Here is a 13,023-nt window from a genome sequence, read left to right on the forward strand (position 1 = left end):
GGTAGAAAAGCCTTAGTTTTTCAAAAATGCAAAGTTTTGTTAACAGTTAATTTATAATTATGAACATATCAATGATAACTCAAGTATACACAGAAGTACTGACTACTGAGCTGGTGATACCCTCGGGGTAATAAATCTCCACCAGCAGCAGTTAAGAGAGAGCCATATCTCTTGCACGTAAAAGACACCCTTGTAGATTTCGAAAAAGGGCAGGCTAATGCCGCTACAAGGCAGCACTCGCACCCGCAAAGTGAAAAGGGAGTAATATAAGTTGCACAAATTGTTTCCCAATCCACTATAAATAAATAAATGGGAAAACGTTAGACTTTATCAATAAAAGGACTGAAGGGAAACAACTGTCATACTCCTGACTTATTCAGTAAAATAAATCATGTTACCATTTCACATTTTTCAGTGCAGTTGCAAATTCATTCATCCTGTAAAACAAAATCTTATACAATTACACCCAAAACAATCAGGTTGGTTCAAATCAAACCAATAGACAAACAAGAATGTGTCCTCAGTACACGAATGCCCCACTCGCACTACCATTTTCCATGTTCAGTGGACCGTGAAATTGGGGTTAAAACTCTAATTTGGCATTAAAATTAGAAAGATCATATCATAGGGAACATGTGTACTAAGTTTAAAGTCGATTGGACTTCAACTTCATCAAAAACTACCTTGACCAAAAACTTTAACCTGGAGCGGGACAGACGGACGAACGGACAGACAGACAGACAGACAGACAGACAGACAGACGGACGGACGAACGGACGGACGGACGGACGGACGCACAGACTAGAAAACATAATGCCCCTCTACTATCGTAGGTGGGGCATAAAAATAAGGCCGTTGCAAAAGGATTGACTCATCGATTGACACGAAGCACAAAAAGCAACCACCCTTTAGAGACACAAAAACAGTCTTAGACTACACGCATTAACCATGTGTACTCAAAGCTGGTAGTTCAAAGCAAATCTCAATTAGTGCATGATAAATTAATAAATATTAATATGTTCTCAGACTAATTATAAAAGACTTACCTCTATCTACGTTGATACCTCGCTATGTGCCATTATGAACCGACAGGTAATCGATAATTCACACCCCTCTGACCTGCACAACACAATATGTTTATACTTTCACTTTTTAAACGAAAGATTCCTGATACTACTGCTTTTTTCACAATTTCACGATAAAATGAAAATGTTTTTAATAGTCCCTCCTTTTTTGTATATAAAAAATGATTTTTTCACACTCTGAATAAATACATGGTTGCATGTTATGATGCTCTAAGATCTAAATGTATGTTACATATGTTGCGTGTCTTTTATACTTTACTATTTGCATAAGATAATATTCAAATTTGAATATCTTTAAATTATAAAGTTACAGTTAGTTTGTTTGAACATTGATAAAGGAAAACATTTAAACAATGATAATGGTTATTACAAAACAGTAGGTTCCCTAAGTAAAAATTACATAACGTAAAGTCTGGTATGTTAAACCAAGAAGTTTTATATTTCATTTTAATTCCATGGTTATACTTTAATGAAGATTATTTAGTGACAATGAGAACCCCTGGTCATTCAATGTCTAAAAAATTCCTGCATAATATAAAAAATAATTGAGGGATCAGAGGAGGATGTCTAGACATCGTCCTGTGTCTTTTGACCAGATTTTTTGACGATGTCAACAATTTAAGCCATTTATTTTGGGAAAATCTTTTGATACCATCTGGGAAAACTTCTAGTCTTCTATGTTTACCCTCCGTAAATATAGAAGACTAGAAGTTTTTTCCACATTCCTGTTGGTCTCGTGTGTATCTTTATATCAATACTAACCTATATAATATAAAGAAGATTGCGAGATCAGGGATGGGTTCTAGACATCGGTCTGTGCCCTTTGATCTGATCTTTTAGCTGAAAAGTAACAATTTATAATTAAGCCCTTTTTAGATATCAAAGATGACCTTACTATGGAAAATACTTTTTGATACCATCTGTATATATACGTAGTCTTAAACTTCTTTAAAATGTATGTACATTGCTTAACCAGGGGTCTAACCGTCATTTAAGCGGTCTCCGGTAGGTTTTCTATATATATTTCGAATATCAAACTGGCACTTTGATCCCTCCGTTAACATAGAACACAAGAAGTTTGGTCTCGTACAATATTAAGGTGATTGAGAGATCAGGGAGGGGGTCTCAGCGCCATTTAAAAGATCTCTTGTATGTGTTTTCACTATATGGGTCATTTTCAAAAAATGTCGAATTTTGAAATTGAAAAATTTATTAAAAGTTACTTATTCAAACAACCTAAAAAGTACAGGTATAGGGGGAGGGTTGAGATCTCACAAACATGTTTAACCCCGCCGCATTTTTGCGCCTGTCCCAAGTCAGGAGCCTCTGGCCTTTGTTAGTCTTGTATTATTTTAATTTTAGTTTCTTGTGTACTGACAATTTAGAAATTAGTATGGCGTTCATTATCACTGAACTAGTATATATTTGTTTAGGGGCCAGTTGAAGGACGCCTCCGTGTGCGGGAATTTCTCGCTACATTGAAGACCTGTTGGTGACCTTCTGCTGTTGTTTTTTTCTATGGTCGGGTTGTTGTCTCTTTGGCACATTCCCCATTTCCATTCTCAATTTTATTAAAGAACAACATATTAAAAGATGCAATCTTAATAATGTCATACATGAATATCTTGAAACATTTTTTGATAGGTCACTGGTACAATATTTTGTCTCTCCTGTTACCATTTTCAAAAGAAATTTTGGGTTATTAAGAAAAGGTTTAGATAAAATTTTAAGCTTGTTTTACGTAGCCAATTAGATGTTTTTCAAGAGAATAAACTTCTATATATATTCATTCTGTAAAATAATAGATTGTTTGCCAATTTTCCAGGTTGTACTGAAAAATGCCTCTAAAAATTGGTTTTCAAATGTTGTAAAAATTACCACCAGTAATGCAAGTCTAAGATAGCAATTCATATTATTCGGAATTTTTTTCTCTCTTTCAAATAAACCCAACATCAAGTAAATCCCTCATAAGTTAGTTTACTTTTCTCTTTATTTCATTGGAAACAGGAACGTACGTTTATGATATATCAATTTATAAAAGTCTATCGATCCTCTTACCTTTTTGTCTATCCTGTTACCGATATAACTATTGCACCTGCAAATGCTTAATTGGGAAGAATAAGACGTTATAACTTTAAGATGAGTTCAAACAACGACATATTTCGTTCGTTTTGCAACTATATGTTAAGATAATTTTTTTGACGACGTTTCCAATTGTCTATCCTGTTACTGTAACCATAGCAACCATAGTAACAGGATAGACATAACAGGATTGACAAAAGTGATTATGGTTTTCTAATGTGAATTTGATTTTCAACACGTTATTTTACTTTTTACAAGTATACTGTTGGTGTAATTAATCAAAATTGTTGGTACATGTAACAGCATAGACATGAAAAAAGTACCCTCTATTTTTTTTCACTAAATGTCTTAAAATTTCTTTTCTCTACACTGTCGTTCAAGAAACGTGGTGTTTCAAGTGTAAAGGTAAATTTGCACTTTTGAAATCAACATTGACTGATTTGATATTCATAGGAAGAACAATATCACGGCTGATTTCAGTAGGGTAACAGGATGGACATGAACCTCCCGTACGCTGATTGAATTTAGTTAGTAGATAAAATGTTTCATAAAATGATTAAGAAGCTACGACTTTTCGTTAGAGTAATTATTAACGTTCTAAAAAAAAGTCCCTTTTGCAGATATCAAGGCGATCAGAAAATCGGACAAAAATCATGTGAAATGTGTTTTTCTGACACTGTTCGCACACAGGTACCCCAAACTTTGAAATCGGACTTAAATACATTTTCATCTTATCAAAATAGATGTAAATCGTGTTTATAATCGATGTTCTGAATTATAAATCCGACAAGCTTTCATTTAAACCATTACAACTGAAATTTCCATTAGATAGAAATACAAAATTTTAGCATGGGTGTACCGTGAAAATTCGACATCTTTTGAAAATGAACCATATATTTCTTTTTAGTTTGGCTTTCCATAACTATTTCTATTTATATTTTTAAATGCTACTAGAGTGATCGTTTTTTATATTTCTAGAAATATATCATATATAAAAGTTTATCTTTGATGTCGTTGTTGTTGATAAAAATCTATATTTTATGTATGTGCGATTTACACTGAACATGATGATGACGTATTTGAAGACATCGAGCGATACTTAATAATAGCTTGAACATGTTGTAAGGGTAAAAAAAAAACGATTTCCTACTGTTGCATCTTACAAGTATCACTCTTTTAAATATGCATGATATGAGTATCAAGCTTTTAATGATTTTAAATATCTTAATACGGATGATTTTAACTAAATTTGAATATCGAACAGACTTATAGCAGCCGGTTGGATATTGAATATCGAATATTCAATGAATAACGAACTTCACATAATACAGAAAAATATTATACTATTACTATGTTATAAAAGTGAAATAGATGTAAACAAACATATTGTGGTGTACAGGTCATACTAGTCATACTAGTGTGTAGTATTGATTGTATAGAGTAGTCTGTTAAAATGGCACAAAGCGAGATCACAAGGAGGAAAAAGGTAAGTAACGTGATGTATGCATTTATTAATATCAGTTTTGTACTAGTTTTCAGTAAATATGTTAACTTGGAGTACTTTAAGGTCGATCTTTGTGACTATATAGTCTTAGTCATATTATTGTTTGTTGCACATCAGTGTGCTTCGTGTCAATCGATAGATCAAGCCATTTCCAACTGTCTGTTATCTTTGTTTTTGTTTATTTCCTTATTATTAATCTGGCCCTTATTTTGGTGTAATTGTATTGCTTTTCGTTTTTTTTTTTATCGTAGCCTTTTATGACTATGAAGTTTGGGGTTTGTTTATTTTTAAAAGCCGTGCGTACCATAAATTATATCCACGTCATTTTGAACTATTATGTGGCAATAGCTATAGTGCTCTCATTGGAAATCATGAAACAATTTGTATGGGTTTATTCAACCTATGCCAACATTTTGAAATTTAGGTATAAAATTGTATGAAAAACTGTTGGCATAAGTTGAATAATTTGTATTATAAAGTGTTATAAAAACATAATTCTAATATGACGTGCTTCTTTCGCTTTATGAATAAACCCATGCCCTAAATCCAATAATTTGTTTCTGCACATGCGTACATATTGACTACTGCAAAATAATGAATGTTATCAAATTAGCATGCATTTGATATATTTCATGAACTTAAAACACTCTCAAACTCTTAAATGATGCACATGTTGTTACTAATTCATTTATTATGACTGTAATGAGTTGCATTCCGAAATTGACATAATTGACCTAGATACGACAACTGTTCATGCTGGCTGTTCAAAAACTCCTCCCTCTGGAAAATCACAGTGCCAGCTGTTTGCTTCTTTACAAACAACAAAGGGAGGTACATGGAAGGGCCAATGCAATCGCTTTACCCTTATACACATCGGACATAGAAATTACCTTAATTGTCCTAATCAGAATCGAAATAATTGATGCAAGCTATACTTTATTGGTTGTTTTAACATGCGGGGGCATTATATTCGTGTTATTTTAGCCCTCACTAACGCTCGGGCAAATATAATCACGAATATAATGCCTACCCATGTTAAAACAACCAATAAAGTATAGCTTGCATCAATTATTTCTTAAATTAATAAGGGGCTAATCAATTTACAACCAGTTTAAACCTACCGTTTAGTTTACTCAATATACAAAATCTTTTAAAAAGTATACTCAATATACAAAATCTTTTAAAAAGTGTACTCAATATACAAAATCTTTTAAAAAGTGTACTCAATATACAAAATCTTTTACGAGTACAAGTGAACATGTAGGTATAATTGTGTGTGTTGATGATCACTATTTCATATAGGAATTAGTTTAAAATTAATATAATCAAGGAGGTTATATTAGAAGGAGAGTGAACACTCTGCTTGATACATAATTAGCATCCCAAAGATAGCAGTTCGATCAGAGAAAAATGATAAAATTATAAAGAAACCGACATGTTTTTCACCCACTTGACATGGCCGTCTGATGTACCGGGCTGTTATCGCGAGTAGTTCGGACTATTAGATAAATCGCATATGTCAAGTGATTGTTATCAGTGACTGGGTCATTAAAGTTCAGGTGTATTTTTAGTTACAGTGCTATGCATAGGTGTTTATGATTTGGAAAAAGATTTGACGCGCAATCAGTTCAAAATCAACCGTCTGTCTACGGTGAAAAAAGATAAAGAAATGACAAAGTTATGAGGGTTTAAAGGAAAGTTAGTGAGCGATTTTTATTCAACACTACATTGCTTTAAACAAAGATTTTCTAGAATTGGTAGGTAATAATCATAGAAAATATACGAATATGCAAAGTACTATAGTTACGGTGACCGGTAACGACCGGAAGGAATATTTGCAATTGAAACCTAGAGAAATTTATCGGGAACATCGTAAAAGCAGAGACATATATACACAGAGATTGGCAACTGTAACAGTGGTCAGCGAAATCTAATCCAAAACGCGCAGAACACGAGACTTTAACGAGATCGCCATTTTTATTCTATCACGACAAGTACACCACCTCGCTTCGATTTTTATTTTACATCAAGCATTTCAAAACAGCATAATGTAAGTATATATTTCAATTTCGTATATGAATTACCTTGTTTTATTCAGTTTGTAGTAGTTATTAGTTAAAATATTGCGACGATTAACGTTTAATTGCAGTATATAATAAAGGAAGCTTGGCCGACATGCACGTTATGAAATTTTTTAACCCCTGTCTGTTTACACTTTATAAACTTTTCCGTCTTCAGAGAAATATTGTACCCAGCACATGCATTACTTTCCTATGACAAACTGGATTGGTATATATAGGTTGCTTTTTTCATATTTTCAACCACTTTGATGCAATTTACAATTAAAAATCAGTATTATAGCGGCCATGTTTTTTTTTGCTTCAATATCAAGACAGACCCCTGTCTGTTTACACTTTATAAACTTTTCCGTCTTCAGAGAATTATTGTACCCAGCACATGCATTACTTTCCTATGACATACTGGATTGGTATATAGAGGTTGTTTTTTTCATATTTTCAACCACTTTGATGCAATTTACAATTAAAAATCAGTATTATAGCGGCCATGTTTGTTTTTTGCTTCAATATCAAGACAGACCCTTGTCTGTTTACACTTTATAAACTTTTCCGTCTTCAGAGAATTATTGTACCCAGCACATGCATTACTTTCCTATGACAAACTGGATTGGTATATATAGGTTGCTTTTTTCATATTTTCAACCACTTTGATGCAATTTACAATTAAAAATCAGTATTAAAGCTGTCGGCCATGGTGTTTTGCTTCAATATCAAGACAGACCCCTGTCTGTTTACACTTTATAAACTTTTCCATCTTCAGAGAACTATTGTACCCAGGGCTTGCATTACTTTCCTATGACATACTGTATATAGGTTTTTTTTTCTTCAGATTTTCAACCACTTTGATGCAAATTAATTTACAATTAAAAATCAGTACTCAAGCTGTCGGTCATGTTAATTTTCTTCAATATAAAGACAGACCCCTGTCCATGGCTACAGTTTATAAACTTGTCCATCTTTAGAGAAAAATTGTACCCATCACATGATTTAATTTTACAAGACATACTGATACTGGATTTGGGTATAAAAGCTGGTTTTTTTTTTATTATTTCCACCACTTTGATGACATTTACAATTTTATATTTATATTTACATTCAGTATCTGACAGCTTTTTTTTTAACAGGATCATGCACGTTATAAAAGAACAAAGATGTTGATCAAATTTACCTAACAGTGCAGCATACAAGAGATAAAATATCATACATGTGCTGAATGTAGGACTCCCAAGTCTTTCTGATTGAAAATAAGACTCCCTGGCAAACAGGAACAACTATTAGTGATGACTTTATCCGAATGTGACGGCACTGTCATGTAGTGGACTGATTATTACTATCAATGTGATACTTAACAATGGTTTTGTAAGAGAGAAAATTACATGTGCTTATCCTGACTGTAAAAACACCATACTATTGTAGTTCATATGCCAAACTTGATGTAGATGTGTATGCGATTTTTGTGCAATTGATGGCGAGACCATTGAACTAAAAACAAATACAAGACTCTGCATTCAATCTATTGAATTTGAAGCAGAAGTGATACAGTGGCAGTTGTGCAGATGGATAAAAAATCAAATAAATATCTTGTGTTCAACTTCATTTGTCTTCTTTATGTTTACAAAGTTTACATGTACATAGTTTTTACATACATGTACATGTATAACAATATGATGATGTAGTATGATTGCTAATGAGACAATGATTTACATGTATGACTATCATTGGAAGGCCACTCTATAATATCTTTGTATATCATGAGAATGGAAAATGCTACCCTTGTACCCGCTCACATTGGTCACCATCTATGTTTGTTTCAGTCCTTTAACAAATTGTCAATGGTGCTTATTTATATTTATCTGTTTCAGTTTTCCATGTCCTCATTCTGTGATCACTATTTCACCTCTCCTGTTTTGAAAAAATGTTTATGCTAATATTTTCTGCAATAAATTGAAAAGGCACAGATGCTACGACTAAACAGAAATGTGAGGTATATGTCAATGAGACAACAACCCAACGACAACAATATTCTTTGCACATCTATGAATGTTTAAGAATTCTTGTGAAGGTCAAAAGCACATAACGTGTACTTATATATCCATAACCTGGTACATGTATGTACCTATTGATGCATTCCGTCCTAAACATAAGTTGTGTGAAGAGACCAAGCAGTTTATATGCTTATAAAAAAGCTGATATTAAAATGAATTACTGTATAACAAATTCCGGGAATGAGACTATTTTATTTAAAACAGATGACATCTGTTTTAAATAAAAGATATTGGTGGAAAAGGTTTAAACAGAAGCAGGAGATGTCAAGGGGCAATACAAAAAGTACAAGGTCGTGTAACACAGAGGAAAAAATAACAAATGAAAAGAAAATAACTGCACCGAAAATTACCTTGAACAACATAAACCCGCAAAAGATCAGATAAAACTTGTGCACAATTTTAAATCTTTCTAATTTCAAACTCAAGTTTCACTACCCGATAGGAAAGAGTAAAGATAAGAATGTTGTAGTACTCCGGTGATCTATGAAACAAAACATTAAAATTCTACAGTTCAGCAGGGCATTTTAATGTACTTATGTTATGATACAAATTGTTTTTAATCAGAGTCTGTTTATAAAGTCTTAAAAAAAACTACAAATAATGACAGATTCATATTCAATTTTTCATGGCAGCAAAAATAGTGATTTCGACAACACTATAATGTACGTTCATTTAGGAAATTTATGCAAAGGTTCCATAAATAATTTTATTCTAGGTCAATCGACAATTAAAAATATAATTAAATTAAAACAGATATAAAATCAGTTTCTCACGATACAAAATTCTACTGGCTACACATTTTTATACATGTATATGAAAAAGTTGCTTCATTTCTATTTTTGACATGTTAAACATGTTAAAAGACTTTTTGTTTTCCTGATTGAATACTATAGTATTGCCCAGTGCTTCTGTTAAAATAAAGTTTTGGTCATGGTTAAAATAATATGTCAGAATTTGTTCAGTTTTTACGGAAACGTATTAGGGACATAGAAAAAATAAAAGTAGTAGTGAACTTTTTTTTCAAAGTCGAAATTTTGACATTTCAAATCTTAAAATTTCGACTTTAACTCGAAATTTTAACTTTTCTTATCTTGAAATTTTGACTTTCTCAAATCTTGAAATTTCGACTTTTCAAAGAGTCGAAATTTTGGCTTTTTTAGAATTCGAAATTTTACCTTTATAAAAAGTCGAAATTTCGACTTAAACTCAAAATTTCGACTTTTTAAAAAATGGTAATTTCGGTTTTTTCTAAACTCGAAATTTCGACTTCTTTTTATCTCAAAATTTCGACTTGTTTTAAACTCAAAATTTCGACTTGTTTTAAACTCAAAATTTCGACTTGTTTTAAACACAAAATTTCGAATTTTCCTAAGTATTTATACGTTTGCGATTACCACATTCACAGTCATTTATATCAGCAAGCGGAGAGCCATATACATCATAAACTTAATAAGCACATTTTAATAAACTAAACCATTTTAAAGAGGTTATTTTAGAAAGAAAATCTTGCTCTTGCCGAAGAGTAAATAAAATATGTTTCACGTTCAAATACATATTTCAAATCTGGACTTCAGATATGTGTATCAAGACAACCACGTTATTCCGATACACCCATGTTACGACATACTTTTATTCAACAGTCTGATATATGAAGACAAGGGTTAATAGTTGTGTCATAAGAATGTCAACTTGTAGAGTTTAATCAATATTCGAGAAAAAAGAACCATTTATTTATTTCAAAATTCAAAACTAGAAAACCGAGCAGCTCATTTGTCGTCCTGAATATGCATGGCATTTTTGGCTACTTGATTTACCATTGTTTAAACAAGGCAAAGTCAGTGACTTGCTATTGGGAAACCAAACAGGCCTTTGAAACTGCGATGCTATATGTTCTCAGATATGACGATTCTATGACAGTGTCGTGGGAACTAAAACATGGAACAGAACCTATTTCAAAATATAAATTGCCAAAATGTGTTGATGACGCTTTAATAATATGCGTCCATGTCTACTCCTTCTAAAATTGTTATAACTGTGTTTGAATACTAACATTAAAGTTTTAAAAGAGATCAAAGTCGAAATTTCGATTGTAAAAAAAAATCGAAATTTTGAGTTTACAAAAAGTAGAAATTTTGAGTTTAAAATAAGTTGAAATTTCGAGTTTAAAATAAGTCAAAATTTCGAGTTTTAAAAAAGTCGAAATTTTGAGTTTACAAAAAGTCGAAATTTTGAATTTAAAATAAGTTGAAATTTCGAGTTTAAAATAAGTCGAAATTTTGAAATTTATAAAAGTCGAAATTTTGAGTTTAAAAAAGTCTAAATTTCGAGTTTAAAGCGAAAATTCCGACTTTTTGTAAGTCGAAATTTCGAGTTTCAAAAAAAGTCAATATTTCAACTTTTCAAAAAGTCGAAATTTTGAGTTTTATAAAAGTCGAAATTTCGAGTTTAAAGGGAAAGTTTCGACTTTTTGTAAGTCGAAATTTCGAGTTTCAAAAAAGTCAATATTTCGACTTTTCAAAAAGTCGAAATTTCAAGATTTTTGAAAGTCAAAATTTCAAATTGATGTCAAAATTTCGGGATTTGAAAAGTCAAAATTTCAAGTTAAAGTCAAAATTTCGAGATTTGAAAAGTCAAAATTTCGACTTTGAAAAAAAAGTTCACTGCCAATTTTATTTTTTCTATGTCCCTAATACGCTTCCGTAAGTTTTAAAAACAATTACCAAGTAATAATCCATATAGAACTTCACCTCCGGCAAAATTCAGGTGATCGGAGGGCAATAAATTGCGTAATCGCACACCTGTGAATCAACAGTCACAACTCTAAGGGACTAATTACCGGAAAATCGGACACACATAATTTCACTGTGTAATTAACTGATTAAGGAGCAAACTATTGCAAAGATATGCGGTAAAGAAAAGTTTTTTGTATAACAATTGATCATTACCAGATTTGAATTTTTAAATTATATGAAATGCAGAAAAAAATATTTTTCTCAATAAATACATAAAAATGAATATACAACGATTTCAAGTATTTTTTTTAGAAAAGAAATTATAAATAATCTGAAATAATTTTCCCATTGCTTTTCTTGATTATCTATCGAGGTTATTCATCCCTGACTTGATTACATGTTCTAATATTTATCGACGAGAATCTCATCCCGGGCCGCGATCTTTAACAGGATTTCACGGAGTTGCCAATCTCTGTGTATATATGTCTCTGGTAAAAGTGACTTTCTGTTATGACTGTTGATATTAACATTGACGGCAATGAGACGGATATTCGTTTTATTTCTATTGGTAATAAGTTTACTTTTAATATAAAATTTTAATTTTTAATTACTAAATAAAAAATATCACAAAAAATCTGATTAACATTTCAATAATTGTATATCCGGTCAGTTTAATATGACACCTCGGGAGTTTCCGTTCTTACTCGGGTATGTAATTAGGACAAAATCTCCCTCTGTGACAGAGTCGATCTCAACTAATTAACACCCACTTACAGAAAAGTCGGTAACATTTTATGTGTAATTATCGTCTTTCGTCCTCTCTCCTTCTAATATAACCTCCTTGATATAATGAAATAATGAGACAAGACAAGACAAGACAAATACTTTATTAGAGTCTCACCTCAAAATTGACATACATTTATACATTTATAAAATTACAGTAATATTTAAAACAACATGAGCCACTCTAAAAAGAGTTATGAGAGACTATAAAATTTCTACAAAACACATTATTATCTACAATTATATAAAATACCTTTTCTTTTTAATAATACATCATAGCAGATTTTGGCTAAAAAGTAACACACATTTTCATCAGTGAATAAAAATTTGAATTTATCATCATCAGACAAATTAACAAAATCACAATTAAAAGAGCTAGCATGTCTAAATAAAATAGCTCGTAAATCTGCATATACTGGGCAGTTAATTAAGACATGTTTCTCATCTTCAATAATGTTATTTTTCTTACATTGCTCATTAAAACATAATCTATTGTCAACCATAATGCCTTCATATCAGCCAGTTTCTATTCTCAGAGGTGCAACACCACATCTAAATTTAGCATATGCACTCTTATATTTTCCAGGCATATTAATACATAAATATTTTTCTTTATTAAAACATTGCTTAAACATTCTATACGTTCGCAATTTACTTCTTTCATTGTACATTAAGTCAGAGTACCACTTCTCTTTATATCTACAAAAATTTTCC

General features: G+C 31.5%; 1 protein-coding gene across 2 annotated transcripts in view; it reads left to right on the forward strand.

The window, feature by feature from the left end:
- The first annotated feature begins 4,337 nt into the window (after nucleotides 1-4,337).
- LOC139523517 (uncharacterized) overlaps nucleotides 4,338-13,023 on the forward strand; it is a 33,852-nt gene continuing 25,166 nt past the window's right edge. Inside the window, exon 1 of one of the 2 annotated variants that reach the window (XM_071317583.1) lies at nucleotides 4,338-4,653. In XM_071317583.1, the coding sequence (XP_071173684.1) occupies nucleotides 4,621-4,653 (33 nt within the window). In that variant the 5' untranslated portion in view covers nucleotides 4,338-4,620. The remainder of the gene's footprint in view (nucleotides 4,654-13,023) is intronic. The other variant, XM_071317584.1, reaches the window with a different exon arrangement.

Source organism: Mytilus edulis, chromosome 5, assembly GCF_963676685.1.
Source record: "Mytilus edulis chromosome 5, xbMytEdul2.2, whole genome shotgun sequence".
Lineage (NCBI taxonomy): Eukaryota > Metazoa > Mollusca > Bivalvia > Mytilida > Mytilidae > Mytilus > Mytilus edulis.